The sequence below is a fragment of the Bombyx mori genome, chromosome 16 (assembly GCF_030269925.1).
Source record: "Bombyx mori chromosome 16, ASM3026992v2".
Lineage (NCBI taxonomy): Eukaryota > Metazoa > Arthropoda > Insecta > Lepidoptera > Bombycidae > Bombyx > Bombyx mori.
The window spans coordinates 11,710,927-11,737,136 of NC_085122.1; the positions used below are offsets into that span (position 1 = coordinate 11,710,927).

Genomic DNA, 26,210 nt, shown 5'->3' on the forward strand with positions numbered 1-26,210 from the left:
CTAATTTTCGTTTCGCAGAATCGTACAGACGTAATCGTGGATGTTTCGAGTTACGTTATTAGCGAGTCGTCGGTATTACAACATGCATAGTGAAGTATTTATGTCAACGTTCACTAATCTCGTTCACGGACATTTACAATTTAATCAAATTACATACTGTGTTCAATACAATATTTCAGCATTACAGTGGCGTCTATACGTCCGGCTGTGCAAGGTTGTGTTCTAAATTATTTTAATGTTATCTATTGCATGTTTTTTTTTTGTGTGAAGCCATTGATCGGGTCGATTACGTATATGCATAATGATTTTCGAAGTGGCTGTCAAATTAATGAAAAAAAAAAAACTTGAAAAACCTTTTTGCAATTTTAATTCACATTTTGACGTTTGACGTTTCTTATGTCATAGACGCAAGCAATCGCTTATATTATTCGAGAGCCATTCGAAAGTCTAATCGGCATTCGTATTGAGCACTTTGGTACCAGGTCGTGCTTGCTAGGACAGCTAAGCGTTACCAAAGCGTTCGGTTGCTATCGTGTGTACGTTTTTATGACTTACATATCCTCCGGCCTCGCATTCGCCGGGAATGGGGATAACTTGCCCAAGAACCTATACAGCCCACAGAAAAAATTAATTTAATTCTTGAGGTATATAGGTAGGCCTTTTTATCCGAAGAAGCAGTGGTCCGTTCCGGTTTGGAGAGATATATGCCTTTTTCATTCCAATGCGATCGGGTCATCGTCACAAGTTAAAGTATGGCGCGCTTAATATTTGTGTTGTCTGTGGTTTCGGGCATAACTTTTTAAACCAGCTAGCCAGAGCGTAAATTTGCTTATATTATGCCAATTAAAAAGAGGTTATACTACATAAAATTATATTATTCACTCGTTCGAGGTAACGAGAATGACAAAAGTTTTATCACCGAAACAACAGTTGTAATAAAGTTGTAGAGTAGTTATTAAAACTAGATTAAGTTGTTAAATTTATAAATTTGAAACCTACCGTAAAATGTTGCTAAATAAATATGGAAAATTTTCTCACTTTACATTCATCAAAACTTTTTGTTATTTTGATAAATTCAACCTGCTACTGCTTTTAGATTAGCTTGACATGTGGGTGTATTTCGTCAATTTCCTAAAAGCTCTTGGGCTGCTTATTTTATAGAAACCTCAGTTGATAAGAGTAAGTCAGAATAAGGTGTATAATTGAATTGTGTTCTCTTATCCAACTCTTTGAAAATAATGGATAGTTTTATTAAATTAAATGGACCTAGTGAAAATCGCTGGGCTACGTTGGATGTATGCGGCAACGGAATGGCCGCATTGGACATCACTTGGAGAGGCCTATGTTCAGTAGTGGACAGCTACAGGCTGAGATGATAATGAATAATTTATTATTTACTAGCGGCTCGCTACGGTTCCGCTCGGGTCTTTAACAAAAATTTCAACGATATTTGACATTGTTTTTTTTAAAAATAAAATAACACTTATTGCGGCATAACTATAATAGTTAGACATATGCTGTCGCGACACTTTTTGTAAATAATAATGTGTTCTACAAAGTCGTAGTACATTATTTTATTCTATCATCAATAGTTTTCGTAGGGTCCGCGATGTAAAGAATATTTTAGGTAATTTTTTTACACCTTGGATTGCATTATTGGAGTTTTAGTAGGGAGCCCTAATTTTTTTCAAAAAAGATTATTGCCTATGTCACTCGGGAATAGTGTAGCTTCCAAACAGTGAAAGAATTTTTCAAATCGGTTAAGTAGTTTCGGAGCCTGTTTAATACAAACAAACAAATCTTTCCTCTTTATAATATTATAATATTAAATGTAGATCTCTTCTATTATATATTATTATACTTTACTCTATGTTACTTTTCGGAACTGATTATTGATGTAGTGTTTGTTGTCTTTCGACACGCCTTAATCTTCCCCATACGGGGTACTTAAATGTCTATATCGATCGAGTTGTTGGACCCGGTCATCGTCCTCGTCGTACCCGTCGCTTTCGACGAAGGGCTCGACGAGTAAATTAACCCTCAGACACTTCCCACCGAGTTTCTCGCCGGATCTTCTCAGTGGGTCGCGTTTCCGATCCGGTGGTAGATTCTGCGAAGAACGGTTCTTGCTAGGGCCAGTGTTAGCAACGTCATCAGGTTTTAGCCCCGTGAGCTCACCCACTAGTTAAGGCTACGCTGATATAGCCTCTCAAGGCTTTCGATTTAAGTGGAAAAAAAATTAAAAATAAAGTTCTTGGAACGTTGAGTACTGGCTAGCTTCGAATTCTAGTCAGAGTTAATATCTTCTTTAATTATATTAGCATTAGAGTTCTAATTGTATTTGTTTTTGTCTCGTTTTTGGAATGGAGTTCCATAAGCAGGTTTTGTTTGCTAGCTGAGGATCTAAATTGAAATAAGGTGTAACAACAATGAAAAACAATACCAAAAAGTTTTCGCAGTGATATTTAAGGCAATTTCCGATTATATAGGAAACTGTTTTTTTCTATAGATTCAGCTTGCCGTAAATTTTCAGAATACGAAACATATTACATAGGTATATTATAAGGGTGAAATTTCTGCAGCATTGCAGGAGGGTCATTTAAATTTAACATTTTGAAAAAAATATTATAACAAAAAAAACTTACACTGAAGTTTTTTTTTGAGCTTCATTAAGTTCAATTAAAAACATCGAATTGTTGATACTAACACCAAACAAAACGGACCTTTAATTGCAATTAAAGATAAATGTCGCGTATTAAGCGAAATTTCGCTTAAACCGAATAGTCTTTCACTCCTCGACATTAAAATAAATAAACCAATTTTTCCCATCTCTATAGTTACATAGAGAGCTATATGACTGGTTTTCTACTGGTAGTAAGACCTCTTGTGAGTCCGCGTGGGTAGGTTCCACCACCCTGCCTATTTCTACCGTGAAGCAGTAATGCGTTTCGGTCTGAAGGGTAGGGCAGCCGTTGTAACTATACTGAGACCTTAGAACTTATATCTCAAGGTGGGTAGCGCATTTACGTCGTAGATGTCTATGGGCTCCAGTAACCACTTAACACCAGGTGGGCTGCAAGCTCGTCCACACATCTAAGCAATAATGAAAAAAATATGAAACACGAAAAACTTAAAACTTGAAGCAAATCACACGAAGCCGTTAAATAATTCACTGGAAATTGAAAAATTTTAATGGAAATTCGATAAAAAAATGTATGCCTTGTTTAACGCTTCACACAATCGAATTATAATTGAACAAATTGTTTGTCTGTGTTTCGATCTGCGGCCGCGTTGTCTGAATTATTTGTCGCCCGGCGGGGCATTTCGGAGTAACTCAATTATGCCGTCGGAATAAATTAGCCAAACGAAAGCTTTATTCGATTATCCTAACGAATGTGTTTCTTTAGTTTTCAATAATCGAATCGCAAAAAACGTCCGTAACGTAAGATTTTTATTAGTAACTAGCGACCCGCCCTCGCTTCGCTTCGGAAACTGTAATTTATTATTGATTTCTCCACTATTTAATGGTGTTATTATATATGTAAACCTTCCTCTTCAATCACTCTATCTATTAAAAAAAACCGCATCAAAATCCGTTGCGTAGTTTTAAAGATTTAAGCATACATAGGGATATACAGATATAGAGACAAAGAAAGCGACTTTGTTTTATACTGTGTAGTGATGCACACAGTGTAGGACCTAACTTTGTAATAACTTACAAAAGATAACATATTTTTTATCATTCATTGACCACGATCTCAGAGCGTTCGTTTGCGCAATACACTAACTCTTATGCAAACAACCGTGAATGAAGTGTACCACAATAAGTTCGCACGTTACCGAATGACCGTGGGTTGTTGCGAAACCTCCAGTTTTATTTTCTTTATACCTCGAATAGAATTTAAAATTTATATTTTTATAATAAGGAACTTCGTTCCTATCCGGTGTCCCACGACACCACATATCTTTTTTAATGAATGCAGAACTGGTTACTGGTGGTAGGACCTCTTGTAAGTCCGCGCGGGTAGGTACCACCACCCTGCCTATTTCTGCTGTGAAGCAGTAATGCGGTTTTAAGGGTGGGGCAGTCATTGTAACTATACTTGAGACTTTAGAACTTATATCTCAAGGTGGGTGGCGCATTTAAGTTGTAGATGTCTATGGGATCCAGTAACCATTTAACACCAGGTGGGCTGTGAGCTGTTCCACCCATCTAAACAATAAAAAAAAGTCGTAGGTAGTTTATTTAAGCGGTGTTTTCGGAGCTGTGTGTGTGCGGAGAAAATTTGCGGCCAGTGGCCATCAACATTCACAAGCGAATTCATTGCTCCTCGGGTGACTTCTGATAAGCCTCACTTGTTTCACTGCCGTATGTAATCACTGGCAACACACACTGATCAAAGATTTTCGTATTGAGTCCCGATGGTATTTGGGTAAGAATTGCTATAGTTCTCTCGAGGCCGCTGGATGCAGACTGCACAGGACTGGTCCTCATAACGAACCTCGGAGGAGCCTGGATGCCTGGCTGCCCCACCTTTCAAGCCGAAACGCATTACTGCTTCACGGCAGAAATAGGCAGGGTGGTGGTACCTACCCGCACGGACTCTCAAGAGGTCCTACCACCTGTAAATTACAGCATTAAGACTGTTTCTGGGCAAAAATAGGCAGGGTAGTGTCTACTCATCGCGGGTTCACGATTTACCCTACCACCAGTAAAGGATGCATGACCATCGATATGTTATCAACACCGTTACCTAACACGCGACCGGCCAATGGTATACGTCACATTATTGGAAGCCTAATTCCGTAATTCGTGCGGACAAATTTGAGCTTTAACGATTGCGATAAATACAAATTATCTACATACAAACGTATATTGGCAATAGAGCCGTTTCTCGTTTACATATATACTTATATATAGGGGCCGTCGCGTCCGTGATCCCAGAATAAAGAAATCGATAAATGAACTCGAACAGAAATAACTTGAACAAGACATGTCTGTTGGTCAATTTATATCGAAAAATCGGGTTATTTAAAACTCTTTGAAGCGAATGAAGACGTACTTGTGATGTGTAGTAACGACCTTGATAAATAAGTTTTAAGGTCTCAAGTATAGTTACAACGGCTGCCCCGCTCTTCAAACCGAAACGCATTACTTCTTCACAGCAGAAATAGGCAGGGTGGTGGTACCTACCCGCGCGGACTCACAAGAGGCCCTGCCACCAGAAATTCAGCCTATTTCTATAACAAACACGGCCCATCTGTTGTTATTCAATTATCGAAGACCTGCATCAATTGACCTGATACAAGAAAGAAAAGATTGAATGACCGCTATGCAATACAATTGGCAATTCGACCTCATGTCTCAAGGCAGCGTTCGCGTCTTTGGGCTTCCGTAGCCACGCTGTTTCGCGATATCAGCAACACATAAGCACCGTCAACATCGACAAAGTTTAAAAAAAAATACATTTATCTAAGCGTCTCGGGTCATAAAACATTTACGGTCAGCCTTTTGCATTCATCCAATTGAAATTCAGGTTTTTTTCGGGAAGTGTTCCCGGGAGACTGACATGTGGAAAACTACCCTAAATTTATCGAAAAAATTACACCTTACCTTTTTTTATTGCTTAGATGGGGGTGGACGAGCTCACAGCCCACCTGATGCTAAGACATCTACAACGTAAATGCGCCACCCACCTTGAGATATAAGTTCTAAGGTCTCAGTATAGTTACAACGGCTGCCCTGCCCTTCAAGCCGAAACGCATTACTGCTTCACGGCGGAAATAGGCTGGGTGGTGGTACCTACCTGTGCGGACTCACAAGAGGTTACCTACCACCAGTAAAAAAAGTTACTTTATTCCAACGATTCGTTCACTCAGAATGAAAAAAAAAATACGTAAGGCGATACAACTCAAGCAAACTCACCCTACTCTGTTCCAAAACCGCTTTAGTCAAATACAGTATAAGGACGCTGTTTTTAATATAATTAAAAAAAACTTTTTCGGCTTAATCTTGCTTTTATGTATGTTTGAATTGAGTAAAAAAACCTAAGAATCGCGAAAAGATACTTTTTTTGTTTCGATTAACTGTTCGTCAACTAATCTATATATATAAAAAATGAATTGCTGTTCGTTAGTCTCGCTAAAACTCGAGAACGGCTAGACCGACTTGGCTAATTTTGGTCTTGAATTATTTGTGTTGGTCCAGAGAAGGTTTAAAAGGTAGATAAATATGAAAATGCTCGGAATTAAATAAAAATAACAATTTGGTTTTTCCTTTGATGTGTCCTCCGTCGGACGGATTCCTTTTGTTTGTTTTAAGTTTATTTTATACAAAAGTTTAGGTCTTTTGTTTATCGATTGAGGCACTACGAAGTCTGCCGTGTCAGCTAGTCAGGTATAAAAATAGTTTCTGATCCGATTAAGAGATTACTCGACTTTCGGATGAAGAGAATTAGCCCGGCTTAATTTCGAATGTTCGTGGTAAATTCCAGAAATTTGAGTAATCCTATCTTTGATATCATTAGCTGTTTTACTGGATGATACTGGATTTATTATGGGCGGTGTTACAACACAGTGGTGTAGCAAGAGGGTGTCGAGGGGGGATTTAGCCCCGGGTGCTATTCATAAAGGAGCGCAATGGTCTGCAAAAAAAAAAAAAACTGGTTTTTTTTTTATAATTACTTTGGAAAAAATAACAATATATAAAATATAAATTTCATTGCACCTACCACTATTTAATCTGCACTACCTTTGGCTGACTGGTAGAGAATGGCTTGGGCATTAAGTCCGCCATTGTAAATTTTACATGAAGTGTAATAAATAAATAAATAAAAAGCATACACGAAATAATTTAAGTAAAAATATGGGAGGTGGATGGCGGCTTTCACATTGTGTGTAATTGTGTGATATCTAAGAGCTTCGGATGCCTCTTAGAACCAGGTGGGTCGTGAGCATTCAGTAGTGTGGTAATAAAAATAAAAAAACTGAAAATTAAATTTCTTAAAGTAGCTGGATAAAATCTTAAGGTATTAGTGAAGTTCAATTCGCCAAGAAGACTATTATTATTGAAAACTTGAGACTATTCCATCGAAAAAATTCTAAGTAATTTTTGTATTTGCATTTACATTTTCGCGTCGACTTTTTTTTGTTGTCTATATTTCTGTTAATTCTATTCGGTTAGTATTGTTACGCGCTGGGGTTCGGGATAAATAAATGTTCCACCACAGTACAACTAAAAATTGTATTCAACACTTAAAACACTCCACAAACACTTTAAAATTCCCAATTCGTGATCCGTTCGCTGTTTCGCTTCGAGTAGTTCCGATTACTACTGACTGCCACCACATCCCTAGACTTATCGAGAATATTCCACACATTTCGAGTTACGTGTTTCTGCTATCTGACAATAGATGGCGCTGTAATTTTCGAGCGTTCTAGATGCTACTAGATCCTTCAACATTCGTTCGACTATTTGGCAATAGATAGCGTTACTCTTACCGGCGTAACAAAGTTATTACCAATCATTTTTATTCTCAACCTACTGTGTATTTATTTAATTGTATAATTTCATCCCGTTGTTCCACGCGATCTAAATCACTATGTTTTATTCTTTTGAATTTTGAAATAAAACAGATTTTGCATACAAAATACATTCTACTTTCCATGTTATCTTATCCACAAACAAAATCACTTAATGCCTTGAAACAACACAATGCATTAATGATAAAGGGTTATTGTTTAAATAACAGAGTCTTAAATTCCTTGCTCAAGCGTTTGGAGATGTCTTACGTCAAATTATGAATAAATGAAACACGTACTCTCCAGGTATTGTCTGTGAAATCCTTTCATGTGTCGCGAGCAGTGATGAATGGATTCAGAAACAATAAATCTTAGAGAGTCGGTTCCCAAATGATTTTCGGAAACCAGACCTAAATGGCGACTAAATAGTTCACTAGAGAATTGGTAATATCGTTCTCTGAGGTTATTACCAAAATACTGCTTACGCCAATCATTTACTGCTGGTAGGACGTGTTGTTATCCGTATTGCTACCTTTTAAACTGGAACACATGATGATGCAGAGTAGGAACAGGCCGGGCGGTTTGTCTACCAGCAGCAAAGTGGCTTGGCTTTGCGCTATTGTTTTCTATGAGTGAAAGTGAACACTTCTTCAGTTCTTAAGACCCCACGGCAATAAACTACAAAAAAACAATGGGAAATTTAAGAGATTCTTAATTTGAGTTTTTCGCGGTAGTCCCGTTTAAAGACTAGTGACCACTTCAGTAGACCCGTATGTTCATAAGACCCAACGGCAATAAACTACAAAAAAAGTTGCGCAATTTAAGAGATTCTTAATTTGAGTATATACCATCGGTTGTGAATCTCGATAATTTTGCGTCGCTCGAGTGCTTAATGCGAGTCAGTAAGTACATGAGTCATCAATAAACCAAGCCTTATATGCATTTATTAGGCCAGGGACACTGTTAATATGAAAACACTTGACGTATTATAATTCCGAGTTTGCCATTCTGATTTATTATTTCATGCGCGTGTTTGCAGAGTCAATCGGTGTTAGTGTGTTAGTAGTATTGATTTTTTTGCATTTCGAAGGGTAAAAAGTTATTATTTTATTTTTTATTGTTTAGATAGGTGGAGCAGCTCACAGCCCACCTGGTGTTAGTGGTTACTGGAGCCCATAGTTCTGTTCTGAGCTCGGGTTCTGACCCCGGACGGAGATCGGACGTCGAGTGTAAGAGTGCAGGGGAGTCGTTTAGTGCGGTAAGGCCCTAAAGCTCCTTGGGCCCGCGGTCGGCTCCCTGCAGACAACACATGCAGATCGTCAAGTCCCGCATACTCCGAACGCCTTCTAGACGCGGGGACCTCGGCACCGGTCCGAAAAAAAAAGGTGCGATAATTTACAACTCTCTGCGAAAAAGGTTAAAAAGTTTCTCAAGGGAAATGTTATGAGTGAAATAGAAGTTCCTTTTTTCTCGAGCCAAGGATATAATTGACTGGTTTTCGAAGAGCACAATCCTACCTGTCGGCCGTGAATCAAATATTGTATACTACGAATATGCCTTTTATAAATTCTCGCAATGTTTTTATCCCTATTCCTTATATTTCTATGAAATCACAAATAATGTTTCTGATTTTCAGCAAATTTAATAAAGTCACGTTTTTATTTATTTATTTAAGCTGAGCATTAAATTTTGTACTTGGCTGTGACCCTGGTACTACTGGCGTCTGTGAGTGACGGTAACCACTCACCATCAGGTGCGCCGTTAACTGTTAGGTTTAGAATCGCTGTAGAAAAGTAAGCAATAGTTTAAAAAAAAATAAAAAATACGCTTTTAAAAGAAAAAGAAAGAAAAGAAAGTAAGAAACTAAGAAAATCCAATTAAAAAATTTAAAATAAACTTATTGTAAAAAAAATTGTGTCAATAGTTACAAATATTTTGTTGACAGACATGAGTAGAAGGATTATCATTTTGATAATATCTTAAAAAAACACCCCACACTTTTTTTTAATAAATTTATTTTCCATTTTTTAGTTGGATTTTCTATAAAGCGTGGTTTCTTTTGTGCCTTTATTTATTTATCATTTTCATTATTTAGTTTAAGTAACATTATGTATCATAAATTATTCATTAATGTAAATTCATACAAATACAACAGTTTCCAATTTGCGAAGTGAAAAAAAGAAGGCGCTCAAATAATTTTGTTGTTTTGACTGCCGAAAGTAAATACCGGGCTTAACTGTTTAAAATATTGAATTGTCATCGGTTTTTAATAGGTATGCCAAACCAAAGTATGCCTTTAAGTATGCCAAAGTATGTCTTTAATAAGTATGCCAAAATATGCCAAGTTAATCCAACGTTTTGAAAGGAGTCAAAATCATGTTTAAAGATTCCGTTACATACTAACATACGTATAAAACTAATAATAGCGTTTTAAAACAAAGAAAGCGTACTGTTAGGTGGCGGCCAGCGTCAGTCTTTTTTAAAAACATAATCCTCTTTTGCCACACTATTTTATTTAACTAAAAACGCCCACAAAAATGTTATGTGACGCGCTGTGGTTCGATATAAATAAAAAAGTCTACCTAAGTGCAAGTTAACACTGTATTAGCACTTAGAACATTTCAGAAACACTTTAGTGGTAATGCGTTTCGGTTTGAAGGGCAGGGCAGCCGCTGTAACTATACTTCAGACCTTAGAGCTTATCTCAAGATGGGTGGCGCATTTACGTTGTAGACATCTATGGGCTCCAGTAACCACTTAACGCCAGGTGGGTTGTGAACTCGTCCACCCGTCTAAGCAATAAATAACAAAATTGTTTCAAGTTTGGTGGCGGCATATGCGTTGTAGATGTCTATGGGCTCCGGTGGCCATTTAACACTACGTGGGCCGTAAGCTCGTCCACCAGAACTTTCGGGACTTTTATTTTCTTCGAACAAAGAGTATCATGAAATCAAAATATCCAGGTAAACCTCATTCCCTCCTTATTCCCCTTACGACACACACGGCTAGAGTTAGATGATACTATTCCAGCCTAGCCTATTCATATCTCTCTCATTCGCCTCGTGGCCACCTAAGAATACGCACGCTTGTCTCGCTTCGTCTCTTAATCAGTTTCTCAAACTTTTATAAATATTTTAACTTTTTGTTATTATCACTATCACTTCTTAAAATGCATACCTGTGCGAATTGTGGTACTCAACACACCGACGGAACAATATGCAGCATTTGCAAGAATCATTATGATTTTCCATGTTCTGGAGTGACGGAATCCGGCTATCGTAGATTAGGTGAACGGAAAAATACCTGGCGGTGCCTGAAGTGTAAAGGGCCGCAGGACTCAATACAGGAACAACTTAGTCAAATCCTATCTCGACTGGCTCCGTTAGCAACGGTGGTGGATGACATCAAGAGCATCAAGGCTGAAATAGGCGATCTCAAGAATTCCCTCGAGCTGGCATATCAACTCACTGGTGATCTCTCGAACACGGTGAAGGACTTGGGCTCTAGAATATGTGCAGTTGAAAAGATCGGCAGTGAGGTTCCTGCTCTTCGTGACGAAATTACCAGATTGAACAATGAGCTACAGGACCGGGACCAGTGGGCCCGTGCGAATAACGTGGAGATCCGTGGTATACCGGAAAAGAAGGGTGAAAATCTATATGATGTCGTCAGCTGTATCGGTCAACTTTATAATATTTCCATTAAGAAAGAGGAGATTAATTATATTGCACGTATCCCAACTCGTGTGCTGAAGGCTGAAAAATCTATTATTGTTGCGTTCAACAATAGGTATCGCAAGGAGGAACTTATCGCTTTAGCTCGTAAAATTAAGAAGAACAGTCTCTCGGACTTGGGTATACGAGGAGAGGGAAATTTTTATCTGAACGACCATTTGACGCAGCGTAATAAAACATTATTAAACAAAGCAAAGTCGCTTGCGAAGGATAATAATTTCCAATATATTTGGGTAAAACATTGTAAAATAATGGCCCGCAAATCAGATACATCCCCGATATTTTTTATAAAAGAGGAAAGGGATTTGAAGAAGATAACCTGAATAATAATCAATATTTCTTTTTATTAAGTATTTTTTATCACACAAAATTTATTTTCTTTTCATTATTCTTTAAAGTTTGCTCTAATAAGAAGTCAACTGTTAAAAGTTTGAGAGCCGCATGCAACCTCGCGCATTATTATTACCTATATTTTTATTATTACGAAGTGTGCATCCAGTTCAGGTACGTAAGTTCAGCTATATTCATACGTTTATCGTTATGCATTACGTCGCTTAGCCATGTCATAGTGCACATTATCGCTTGCGTTTTGCTACTTCGGTTCCGCTCATTATCGCTTGATAAGTGTGAACCGATCGTGCTCGAGCGATCGTGTGCGATGCCATGTAAGTTTTTTTTACTACCCTATTCTTACAATATTAAAATTAAATTTTATTTGTTAAATGTATTACTTTTAGGATTTGAGTATTTACTATTTCTACAATATTGTTTTGTGTTGTTGAATTACTTTGTTCGTGAAAATGATTGTCTTGGTACGTTTATTAAAATCAATTTATATTATTCTTTATTATTGTTCATAATATTACATTTAAAATTGCTTATTTCGATTTATTTCAGCTATTGTATCAAAATTCTTATCAAATGGCTAATGTAAAGCTTAGTATTTATTATCAAAACACTAGAGGGTTACGTACCAAAACAATTGATTTTAAAAGAAATGTCCTACTTAATAACTACGATGTTATCATAATCACGGAAACTTGGTTAATGGATAGTATTGGTGACTGTGAGCTGTTCGATGATAGGTACATTGTGTTTAGACGGGATAGAAATTATATAGCTACAAATGAATTGTATGGTGGAGGCGTACTGATAGCGATACGACGCGATCTTACGGCGTCGCGCCGCCCGGAATGGTCGTCTTCTGCCGAGGATATATGGGTTACGGTGACATTCAATACTAAAAGTCGTGGTGTTGTAAATATACACTTTTGTTCCCTCTATTTATGTGATGAAAAACTTGGCTACAACTTCAATTCTCAGCTACCCAACTTTACAGACAAACTCTCTCTAGCAATGGACTCATGCCCTAATGACACATTTATAGTTACCGGTGATTTTAATATGAGAGATATCAAATGGTCTTTTGACACTGACGAAGATTTTACACAGCCACAGGGCATTAGTGGGAATGCGCAAATCCACTTTTTTGATGTCTTAGCAGAATGTAATTTCTATCAATTTAATTACTTTTATAATACTAATAATAGGGTACTTGATTGGGTTTTATCGAACTCAAAGCTTGAAATCAGTGCTTGTGACGACCCTTTAGTGAAGGAGGATGTTCATCATAAATCGTTGAATATATTTCTGTCTTTAACTGATATAAAACAGTTAATAGTTCAACCTAGGTTAAAGTATTGCTTCCACTCTGGAAATTTTGAGTCTATTAACTCGTCACTTGCGGATATAGACTGGGACAGCTTTTTACTAAATTTTTCCATTGACGAGGCCCTCGATAATTTTTATAAGATCTTATATGACGTAATCGATAAGCACGTTCCTCGAAAGTATTATGCTGCTAGTTTGTTCCCACCCTGGTACACATCCCCGTTAAAAAAAGTTTTGAAGGAAAAATACAAGTTTTTGAAAAAATACCAGAAATACAGCAATACTGACGATTATGAAACCTTTTCTCTCCTTCGTAAGAGAGCTAAAATATTGGAAGATGATTGTTATAGAGCTTATATCGCGTCGGTCGAAAGTTCTATCTTAAAGGACCCTAAGTTCTTCTGGAGATTTGTTAAAACTAACAAAGGTAGCGCAAATAACCTTCCTTCTACTCTCACATACGAAGGACAAACAACTGACTCTGGGGACGTTATCTGTAATCTTTTTTGTGAATACTTCCAATCAAATTTCCTTAATACTGCTACGGCTGATCACAGTACTGCTGACCAGCTCCTAGGTGTTAATTCAAACATAGCACACTCTGACTGCATATCCAGTATTGAAATTGATCCGGCTGAGATTTTGAAACTGCTAAAGGCTTTAGATCTGTCAAAAGCAGCAGGTCCTGATAAGATTCCACCCCTATTCATAGTTAGGTGTTCTGAGAACTTGCTTGCACCATTGGTCATACTTTACCGTAGGTCAATTCATGAAGGAATCATACCTGTGATCTGGAAATCTGCGTTCATAACACCTGTTCACAAAAAAGGCAATAAAGAAAATATAAAAAATTATAGGCCTATATCCAAATTGTGCTTATTTGCTAAACTGTTTGAACGAGTTGTGTATTCACAGTTGTACGCTTTTTTAAAACCTACCTTCATAGCGGAACAACATGGTTTCTTGAAGAATAGATCGACTACCACTAACTTAGTTACCTTCACGGAATATCTCACACGTAATATGGATTCTGGTGGTCAAGTTGATGCTGTCTTTACTGATTTCAGTAAGGCATTCGACCGCATCGATCACACGATTCTGCTACAAAAGCTCTTTAATGCTGGAATTCATGGTAGTCTCTTCAGGTGGTTTTCTTCTTATGTTGAAAATAGATCACAAAAGGTTGTGGTCAACGGACATGCTTCTTCCTGGGGAGGGATCCCTTCTGGTGTTCCTCAAGGGTCTCTGCTCGGCCCGTTGATGTTTAATATCTTTATAAATGATATAGGTACATGTTTTCGGTCTTCGGACTTCCTCTTGTATGCGGATGACATGAAAGTTTATAGAAAAGTTAACTCTGCCAATGATTGTCAGATGATACAGGAGGATCTTTTAAGACTCGAGGAATATTGTCACCTTAATAAATTAGACCTCAACGTTTCGAAGTGTTTTGCCATGACCTTCACACATAAGACTACACCTGTTAAGTTCATATATCAGCTTATAGGAACCAATCTGGCAAATGTAGATGAATTTTGCGATTTGGGTGTAACACATGATAGGAAACTGTCTTATGAGAAGCATATAGACAATATAGTAAAAAGAGCCTATATATCATTAGGTTTTATCAAGCGGCTTGGTGCACAATTTACTAGCGCTAAAATTTTTAAGGTGCTGTACTGTGCATATGTGCGCAGTATCCTAGAGTATTGTTCGCAGGTATGGAATCCGCGATATAAAATTTATATAAATAGATTGGAGACCATACAGACCAAATTCATGAGGTTTCTTCAATTTAAAACTAAAGTGTATGATCCCGACTACGAGACGAGATGTAGAAGGCATCACATACTTCCACTGGAGGAAAGACGTAGGATAGCTGATATTGTTCTTTATAGCAAAATAGCTCAGTCTGAGGTGGACTCGTCTTATCTTCTATCGTTGTTATGTTTAAGGGTGCCCCCGAGATCCATAATGCGCGAGAGCCGTCAATCATCTCGTCTCGGAGTACCTCGTGGTGGTACAAATTACAGACGTAATGCATTCTTTATAAGAGCTGCTAACAGTTTCAATGCTCTAGCTGACTTCCCTGAACTGGACATTTTCAACACTTCTACTAAGAGTATTAGGAGAACATTAGTCAGTCGATGGTTGAATGCAAATATTTAATTAATTATTTTCTATTTACTACGATTTTCTGTTTTTTTTTTTTTCTCAAACTGTTTTATTTTAGTTTTACGTTTTACTTTAATTATTTAATTCTAGGCGATGCGACGCCACAATCCTTTATACTTTATAGTTATTTAAATGCGGAGACATTTAAATGGTGTTTAGTTGTAAGTTTAGAGTTTATATAGTTTAAGTTCACTGTTTGTCTTCCTAATAAAATAAAATAAAATAAAATAAAAATAAAGTAAAATGAAGGCAATCTTATCAAGTACTGAAGGGTAATATAAAAATATGTTTTCGTCTACTGGTATTGGAGCAACTCGTGTAGCAGATTCACTGTGTATTGACATTTACCTGACCTTTACGTTGTCCAATGACAAGTGATAAAGTTTAAAAATAAACGTGAGGTTTACGTTCTCATAATCGTTCTCTGTATAATTTATGTCGCGATCGCGATCTCCAAACAAGGTCAGTGGCGAATTCACATCACTCTGGGGTATACAGTTCTTGCTCTGTATTGTCTATATATAAGGTATAATGACATGAAATATAATTTTATAATAGCACGTTTTTTTTTGTATGATTGATGGTAGGTAATTACTGGTAGTCTGGGTCAATCCTGATTTTGCAGGATAGCCGTCGGAGCACCATGGTTCCTGAGGGACGTGGATCTCCATGATCACCTGGAGCTTGCCTCAGTCAGTAAGTATCTACAGTCGGCATCGTTGCGCCACTTTGAGAAGGCGGCACGACATGAGATCCCTCTTGTCGTATCCGCTGGAAATTACATACCCGATCCTGTAGACCGAATGGTAAACAGTCGACGTCGCCCAAAACACGTCATTAGGTATCCTCCTGATCCATTAACGGTGCTTTTAGGTACCACACGCACCGGTCACCGTCCTCGTCGAACCCGTCGCTTGCGAGGAAGGGCGCAGCGAGCGAATTAACCCACAGACATAGCCCACTGAGTTTCTCGCCGGATCTTCTCAGTGGGTTGCGTTTCCGATCCGGTAGATTCTGCGAAGCACTGCTTTTTCTAGGGCCAGTGTTAGCACCACTCCGGTTTGAGCTCCGTCAGCGTACACGATAGAGCGAAGCTGAAATAGCCCCTCAAGGCTATCAAAATAGGTAGAAAAAAAAGGGTAGCTCTTCAGTTTCACTAAGACAGGCGGGCGAGCGAAGGCTCTACCAGGAGGGGTGGGATTTGATAACAGCTGCCCAAGTGCCTCCAAAGGAGACCTAACAACACAAAAGCAGCTCCTTCGCGAATGAATCTACTACCGGATCGGAATCACGACCCGCTGAGAAGATCCGGCGAGAAACTCATCGGGCTGATGCTTAGGTTAGCACGTCTAACTCTTTGCCGAGTTCGACGAGTACGATTAAGCCTGCTCTTAGTGTTAACGCTGAAGGCGTCCAATGCAAGGTTTATTGGATCTGAAGGAACCGTAAGAATGTGTCTAGGGCGTCGACGGTGATTGGCACCTGCGAGATTGGGAATCGGGGAGTAGTCAGCGGCGGCAACGATAAGGCGATTATCATGACGCATAGACTTATCGAAGTACCGTTCCGACGCTGACTTTTGTGTGTTTCGAAGCCCAGGCCGTCGGTTACCTCAACGTTCCTCACGAACCACGGAGCTCCAACGGCTAACCTGTAAAAGCGGGATTGTAGGGCTTGGGGGGTCTCTATGTGTGTGCGGATCGCATGAGCGAATACCACACTCGCGTAAGTCAAGACGGGCCATAAGCAAGTTTTGTAAAGTGTCACCTTGTTCCGAAGGGACATTTTACTCCGCTTACAGATCATGGAGTATAGTCTGTCTAGAAAAAACGTGGCACGGTCGCGCACTGATTTTCGACATAATTACTTCAGTGCGTCACGTAGAGCACGGGTGACCTACGTAGCAGTCGGCGTGTTAACAAATAGCTTCAACTTTCAACGCGAATAAGCTGCATTAAAAATAGATATTCATAATCTGAATGCTTCCGATTCGATTTCCTGGTACATTTTTATAGCGTTCGATAGAATCCGATTTCCATTTTGAATTTCAATAAGCGAAATAAGACGCGTTCGTCGGAATCTTCTCGGATCTTTTCATAGTCCTGAACCGAATGTAATCAGAGTAAGCATCTTAAAAGAACGCCAAAGAAATATATGAGCGCAGAATTCGATTTCATGAGAGCCTTTTTTGTATTATAATTAAGTTTATTCGATCGCTTTGCCTATTGATGGGTAGCTTTGACTTTTTGGTAGACAACTATTGTGCTTTTGGTACCAATAACGTCTGCGAGTAATGCTTACTACTCGCTAACAGGTAGGTCTTGTAGACATCTACCATCGACAGCAATATGCACAACAATCGGAGCTACGTATTGAGATGATAATGAGATAGAATACAAAAACAATGCTTGCATTTTTTTTATTGCCCTTGTAGGCAGACGAGCATACAGCCCACCTGATGGTGAGTGGTTATCGTCGCCCATGGACTTCAGCAATGCCAGGGGCAGAGCCAAGCCGCTGCCTACCGCTTAGTTAACTTTAAATTTTTTACTGTTGGTAGGACGTTTTTTGAGTCTGCACGGGTAGGAATCATCCTGCCTATTTTTGCTGAGAAGCAGGAGAACATTTCGGTTTGAAGGGCGGAGGAGCCGATGTACTGTTAAAATTGAGACCTTAGAACTTGGTCTCAAGGTGGTGGCATTTACGTTGTAAAAGCCTATGAGCTCCGCGTAGCTACTTAAAATCAAATGAGGCTTGAGCTCGTCCATCCATATAAGCAATAAAAATAATTAAGGAATGAGTAATTAATAACGGTAGATTAAAAGTATGCGAGTCCTTCACCGTAAATCCGGTGCTGCCTGCAGGGCCGGATTTAAACTTAATGCCGCTCCTGGGCACCGGAAAAAAATCCACCCCAATACTGGAATTTTACCTAAACCCATTCCAAAAACATAAATAAATCTTTGTTTTTTTTTTCACAATTATAAATTTTGACTAAGGGTGACTCATAATTATATTACACAAAAAAAAACTAATTAAATTTCTTTAATTACAGAAATTTTGAAAAATCGATTACTGTTTTAAATCTCGAAGGAAATAAATTGATTAAATCATTTTGGTTATTAATTTATACCAAAAGGGCCAAAATTATAATTCACAAATAATGGATGAATTGAATTTCTTGAATTATCAATTAAAAAGAAAATTATTAGTTATTAGAATTAATTATATTGAGCAATCTTGATAAGAATAAAAAAAAATTATTTTTTTCAAAAAATTTGCAGCCCTGGGCACTTGCCCCGACTGCCCCTAATGTAAATCCACCACTGGCTGTCTGCTAGTTGGACTTCAATAACCAGCGCTGGCTTTCAGGGAGACGGGGCGCCAAAGACACGTATAGACTGCGTGAGCCGATGATCGACATATGTAATTTGAGTTCCGACAAATTAATTCGTGCTTCATTATTGTATAACACATACTACATGCGTGGTCGAACAGCGGGATACGTCGACACGAATACACCCTTAAGACAAACACACATCGAATGCGTTACTATTAGTATCTTATATCTTTAAACGAGCAATTCTTGTATATATATACCTAAATAATCTGAATCTCGGAAACGGCTCCAACGATTTTCATAAATTTAGTATACAGGGGATTTCGAGGGCGATAAATCGATCTAGCTACTACGATTTATTTTCAGAAAATGTTGTTTTATTCGTGTTTTCGATAATCAACTTTATCGATAATCAACTTTATGACTCATCCCGACATCTATTGGCGAATAATAATACTATTTTTCTTAATTGAGGGCAACTAACCGCTTTAAAGACACAACAAGATGGCGTTATCAAAAAAAAAAAAAAAACGAGCAAAGTTCGGTCATCATCTAGTTCATGTAAAATTGTGTTGTGACATTACTTCGATTCATATCATCGACTTTTTTATGCTATTCACACTTTCTTCACATATACCAAGATTTCTTAATTAGTATCGAGCTTATACTTTTCAGCGTATTTTATAGATGTCTGTAAATGCCGTCACCCATTCGGTGACATGTGGTCAAAATGTCGATTTTCTATAATAGTGTCTGTCTTACCCTCAAGTCGAAAATCGCAACGCGTTAGAAATAGCCACGATGTGGTACGTATGTTCCATGGGGAGTGCTCTGAGGAATTGTTCGAGATGATACCAGCATCTCGTTTTTACCATCGCACCGCCCGCCACCGGAGTAGAGTTCATCCATACTACCTGGAGCCACTGCGGTCATCCACAGTGCGTTTCCAGAGATCTTTTCTACCACGTACCATCCGGCTATGGAATGAGCTCCCCTCCACGGTGTTTCCCGAGCGCTATGACATGTCCTTCTTCAAACGAGGCTTGTGGAGAGTATTAAGCGGTAGGCAGCGGCTTGGCTCTTCCCCTGGCATTGCTGAAGTCCATGGGCGACGGTAACCACTCACCATCAGGTGGGCCGTATGCCCGTCTGCCTACAAAGGCAATAAAAAAAAACACATCCTCATAATCTGTCTTACTAATATTAAATCTGTTTAATTACGACTAATTCGCTATTACAAGTTAATTATTGTCAATTATTACGAAGCTAATGTTCATAGACCGCTCCACAGAAAATAATGAAGGCAGTTTTAGAATGTTAATAGGACATTTTAGTTATATATCCATTTCTTTCTAACACTAAATCAAATTGAAGTTACCGCTTCCACACGACCGAGATGTCTAGACTTTCTTAGTCCACCGCAAAGGAGATACGGACCTGGGATTGTAGACTTCGTTCTACAATTTAGATTTTAGTCGTGCTTTATAAATATAAACATTTATCGGTAGGCAGCGGCTTGGCTCTGCCTCTGACATTGCTGACGTCCATGAGCGACGATAACCATTCACCATCAGGCGGGCCGTATGCTCGTCTGCCTATACGACGGACTAAAAGAAAAAAAAATCAAAAGAAATTCATGTTATCCTATTTGTAAAAGACCTCCAAAAGGTTGTTATATAAAATTATAACTAACCTCTGACCGGGGCTTTTGTTTTCACTGCTGATGTTGTTGCTGGAGTCATCGTCGTCTTCACGAGAGGTAGCCGCGGAGAGCACCCTGGACGAGCCGGCGTTGGGCTCGCTCCCATCATTATCTTCACCTTCTGAGTTGCGATTCGTGCCTTCTTCTGCCTAAAAGAGAAAGAAATTAAAATTAATAAGATTGTATGTCTGTGGGTGGTAGCATTTGCTTGTTGACTGTAGACTGACCTTTCTACGAAGAATAATAATAAACTAAGCCTTAATAGATTTGCTGGAAATCATACGAGGAATATAATCACTGATAATAGTGAAGTAATTGAAGTAGAATCGATGTTTTTTTTTATTGCTTAGATGGGTGGACGACCTCACAGCCCACCTGGTGTTAAGTGGTTACTAGAGCCCATAGAGACATTTACAACGTAAGTGTGCCACCCGCCTTGAGATATAAGTTCTAAGATCTCAGTATAGTTACAACGGCTGCCCTACCCTTCAAACCGAAACGCATTATAGCTTCACGGCAGAAATAGGCAGGTCGGTGGTACCTACCCGCGCGGACTCACAAGAGGTCCTACCACCAGTAAATCAGATGTTGTATCGAATTATATCAGCAGATTAGTTAACTTTCTAAATGCTTTTATTTATGATTGAGAGATTACTGGTAGCCCAGTTTTTAGTTTCACCAGGACAAGTAGGCAAGCAAGAGCTCAGCCAGGATGGGTGGGATTTGCTAACAGCTACTCGAGCGCCTCCAAAGGAGACTTAACAACTTAAGAGTAACTGCTTTGCGAATGAATCTAATTCCGGATCGGAATCGTTCTAAATGCTCATAAACGCCTACAGGTTCACGTGTATTATCTGAAATTTGCACGACGCGGTAGTGTTCACTCTCTGAGGCATTCAAGACGTTGCGAAAAAAACACGTGTGGTACTCGGGGACTGCCCCGGTAAAGCTATTGCATACCATTTTTTATCAACTTGTACAATTATAAGTAGACAATAGTAATTTAATATTAAAACAATAATAAAATAAGCACGCTTATTTATAAACATTAACAAAAGCAAAGCATTAAGTGTCCCCTTTACACTCATAAGTTAGACCGCGCGAGAGAGAGATGGGCAGACTTTCCATGATGCGCATGCAGTGCGACGTCACGCCGTGTGCTTATTCACAAACACTACACAAGCGCAACTTGTGAATGTGTTAGGTTTTATTTTCGTTACGGAATTTCTTGATTCGATCGCCGCGCTCAAAAACCGGTATGCAAAAAAAGGAATATTAAAAAGCTTCAAATGGAATATAAAAAAGATAAAACAACAAGACAGTTTCAGTTATAAGACCGATATTGACTGGATTCAAATGAGGAACTTAGGTAAACAAAGTGAAGATAGTATTTCAACTAGAGATTGATTTAGTAGGAGTAGAAACCGATGGAAACCCGAGACAAATAAACTGAGCCTGACTGAGCCACCTAAAACTTCAAGTATTAAATTTTGACATCGCTGTTACTATTAAGATTTTGAGAAAAATATATATTGAATATCTCTAATTTTAGTTTACCAACAAGACTAAAGTTTTTTTTAACACAAAACATAAAATAGTTGAAAAACAATGGAGGAATTTATACTTGTGTTTTATTTGCTTATTAATAAATATATAAATCAAAACCGGAAGAAAATACTGTGTACTATTTGAGCGTACGAAATACTTCAAGATGCTCAGTTCATATCTTGGAATATGCTGGCCAAATAATGCATAAAAAACGAAAAGAACACAACATGCAAAAACGTTAAAACTTTATTGTTTAATTAATAACAGTCGGATTTCGAACACTGGATAATTGTTAGTAACTACGAATAAGACTTATTATTTATTCGTAAGTTAGAAATGAAAAATCATTTTTAATGTATTTTCAAAATTATTTATTAGTTTTAGTCTCATTATAGAATCTCATAGATACATTGGGTTTTTTCCATAAAATATATTGTTCATTTTTTTTTTGCATAGATGGGTGGACGAGCTCACAGCCCACCTGGTGTTAAGTGGTTACTGGAGCCCATAGACATCCACAACGTAAATGCGCCACCCACCTTGAGATACAAGTTCTAAGGTCTCAAGTATAGTTACAACGGCTGCCCCACCCTTCAAACCGAAACGCATTACTGCTTCACGGCAGAAATGGGCAGGGTGGTGGTACCCACCCGCGGGGACTCTCAAGAGGTCCTACCACCAGTAATTACGCAAATTATAATTTTGCGGGTTTCATTTTTATTACACGATGTTATTCCTTCACCGTGGAAGTCAATCGTGAACATTTGTTGAGTACATATTTCATTAGAAAAATTGATACCCGCCTGCGGGATTCGAACACCGGTGCATCGCTTCAACACGAATGCACCGGACGTGTTATCCGTTAGGCCACGACGACTACAAAACTCATCTGACAGACTTGTCAGCGGAATGACAGACTTGTATTAGAACACAATATATTTGTCTCTCTAACTAAGCTTGCATACATACAAGCTCAGAACAGATGAACATTTGGATCGTCGGTCTACCGAGCAATTTCGACCACTCGGTGGAAGATTTTCCCTCTGTCTTTACCTCCCAAAAGACTTTATAATTATTTTCTTTGTGGGATCCTCCTATCATAAAGCTTCTCCAACCGCAGTGTTTATGGAGTTTAAGGTTTTTTTTTTGACGACAAATGTAGACGAACTCATAGGTGCAGTATAACTTTCTAGATTTTAGGGTGAGAGAACAGTTATAGACAGTTGAGACTGATTTTTCTAGGCGAATAGCAGTTTTCCTGTTACGATTTCTGCGGAATCCGGTAACCACTTCAAACTTGATGGGCCGTGATCTCGTATAGTAATCTCGTCTGTTTAAATAAAGTTAAATAAAATCCAAGGTTTAAACAGAGTTCTAGCTGTTTCAATGTTTCAGGAGCCTCGTAAACGAGATTGAAGAGGATTGCATCAAGTTCTCTAGTAGACGATAAAATTTAATACAGTCAAACCTGGATAAGCGAGAGTTCAAGGGAGCACAATCTCATTCGCGCTTATAGAGGTTTCTCACTAACCCGAGTTTCTCACTAATGCACCCTCTGAATTCAAACGCATTCACTATTTTAAGTTTATCACTTAATGACAGTACTTTAATTTTCCGTTTATACATGATGCTAACGGAACTTTCCTTCGCAATTGATTAACGATAAACTGAGTAAATCCGACAAACAGGACGGTACACAGGCACACGTGTCCATTCGGAAAGAATGTGATAAATTTTATCAACGTTATTTAGTTCCACGAAATAGAATAGGTTCAATATTGACGAGAAAACAATACAAAAACAATGGAAGGAAGTTCCACAAAAGTTAAGAATGAGTCCTAAAATAGCAGATGTTACATTTATTAAATTCTTATTGATATTAAATAATATAAATAAATAAAGCTCGACTGTCGCTTATAGAGGAGGTCCATGAGGGAAAAACGACTCTCTCTTACAGAGGTTTCCGTTTCTCGCTAATAGAGGTTTTGGGAGCTTAAAATGACGGGTCCTGACTATTACTCTCACTTCTAGAGTAATAGCCACATAATGCGGAGGACCGCATTATGTGGAAGGCATTGGGGAAGGCCTATGTCCAGCAGTGGGCAGATAAAGGCTGAAGATGATGATGATGATGATAGAGTTTTCTCACTTATCCAGTTCTCACTTACCCAGGTTTGTATATTGTATGTACTTTTTTATTTTTTTTTTATTGCTTAGATGGGTGGACGAGCTCACAGCCCACCTGGTGTTAAGTGGTTACTGGAGCCCATAGACATCTATAATGTAAATGCGCCACCCACCTTCAGATAAGTTCTAAGGTCTCAGTATAGTTACAACGGCTGCCCCACCCTTCAAACCGAAACACATTACTGCTTCACGGCAGAAATAGGTGGGGTGGTGGTACCTACCCGAGCGGACTCACAAGGGGTCCTACCACCAGTAAAATATGTATGTTTAAATATATTTTTTTATAATTGTATATTTTTTATTTTTTATTGCTTAGGTTTGGCATCAAATCAAATCAAATCAAATCAATTAAAACTTTAACTACACCTATAATTACTTCCATCTTGAGGTGTTCTGAATGCGGACAAGTTCCGCCGGATCAAGATATTTCCAATTAAAACTTTCGCGCTCTAGATTCGGCGGAATTCAGAAGGTTACAAATGCGACTGCAGTGAGGGGAATAAAGGGAATAGAGTTTACAATGATTTGACTGTGTATTCTGGAATGTTGCTTTTTAATATTTTGTGAATATATTTTTTACATCTTAAGTGGGTGAACGGACAAAGGGATGAAGTGTCAATTGTATTCTATAACGGCTGCCCCACCCCTCAAACCGGAACGCTTAACTGCTTCGTGCCTTAAATAGGCTGAAATAAGATATGAAAATGTTTGGTTACGTTCTGTATCTTAAAAAAAAAAGGTCACGAGAATTCTTTCACAACTGGAATTCAAATATTTTATTTGTTTTTTGTCTAGCCGTATGTATATGTCGTGGTTAATGAATTTTAGTAATATTAAGAAGTTGTTTTGACTATTATTTTAAATGATGAAATGTTGTTTTGATAAATGTCACAAAATGTAGGGTAGACTCCGTGGCGCCACAGTATAAAATGGCGGTACGTGGACAGAGTCGTGGCATTCCGTGTCAGACAGTCATACAGTCCGTATCGGACGGTCCGTCCGTCTTAGTCAGTGAGTCTCTGGCAGTCAGTCAGTCGGTCTGTCGGTTTTATTGACTTTTTATAAATTGAGTTCAACCAAATACGAGTGATGACGGAAACTACCGCTCAGCCATCTCCCAGGCGCCGTGCGCCGACATATATATTTTTTATTGCCCTTGTAGGCAGACGAGCATACAGCCCACCTGATGGTGAGTGGTTACCGTCGCCCATGGACTTCAGCAATGCCAGCGGCAGAGCCAAGCCGCAGTCTACCGTTAATTACTCGGTTATATACTTCGGTTTTTAAGTTATGTATCTTAAAAACCGAACTATACATAGTCTCATCACATCATAAGCGGAGTCACACATATTTCAATAAACACTTCATTAGTTTTTTACGATTAATAACAACCATGATAACGCATTGAATCATGAGGCCGCCTTCGTTTTGAATAACACTGAGATGGAAACGGGCCATAAATAAGAATATAACACTTTTACGTTTCAATATCGCCTTTATTTATTTTGCAATTACGAGAATTTCAACGAACGAACCCTAGGAAGAGCCGAATCCACCATTGGATCGGAAACGCGACCCACTGAGAAGATCCGGCCAGAAACTCGGTGGGCTGTGTCTGTGGGTCAATTAACTCGTCGAGCTTTTCGTCGCAAGCGACGGGTTCGACTTAGGGTACCTAAAAGCACCGTTAGTGGATCGGGAGGATCCGAAATGACGTGTTTTGGGCGACGTCGACTGCTTTCCATTCTGTCCGCAGGATCGGGAATGTATCTTACAGCTCTTGTTGTCACGGAAGACTTGAAACCCGGACAGTGACTTAATCTTATCCTGTTTGGTTCTGGAGGGAGAATGTAATGTAAGCATGCATGGGTCTGCCAATTTTTCAAGCGAAGTAGAGGGCAGGCGGCCATATAATAGACATACCTCATCAAAGCTATGACACGGACATCCATAGTTCAAAGTTTCAGAGAAGTTGAAGACTGCACGAAGTGAAAGTGCGTCGTGGGAGCTGCTTTGGTTAATAATAATGCAGCGCAATTAACCATGACCCCTTTGTCAAAAGTGAACGTATAAGAAGAGGGATCACCGTATTCCGGTCTAAAAGATAGCAATACGAGAACAAGGGACGTCTATGGGCGATGGTAATGATCAGATGGACCAAATGGTCGTTTACCATCAGAGACATTATAAAAATTATTAAAAAAGAGCTTCAAAATACTTTACAATATCTTCATTGATGTTTCCAATCCAGGATTTTCTCCTTGTATCGTGTGTTTTTGATACAAACACATAAAATACTAAGGCAGAGGTAGGCTTATAAGAGGTGGGCTTA

At 38.6% G+C, this 26,210-nt stretch overlaps 1 protein-coding gene across 3 annotated transcripts in view; it reads right to left on the bottom strand.

The window, feature by feature from the left end:
* The window catches only part of LOC101740626 (uncharacterized), a 209,655-nt gene that overhangs the window by 73,651 nt on the left and 109,794 nt on the right, over positions 1-26,210 (bottom strand). For all 3 annotated transcript variants that reach the window (XM_038016229.2, XM_062673105.1, XM_062673106.1), the window contains exon 2: positions 20,135-20,292. In XM_038016229.2, the coding sequence (XP_037872157.1) occupies positions 20,135-20,292 (158 nt within the window). The remainder of the gene's footprint in view (positions 1-20,134; positions 20,293-26,210) is intronic.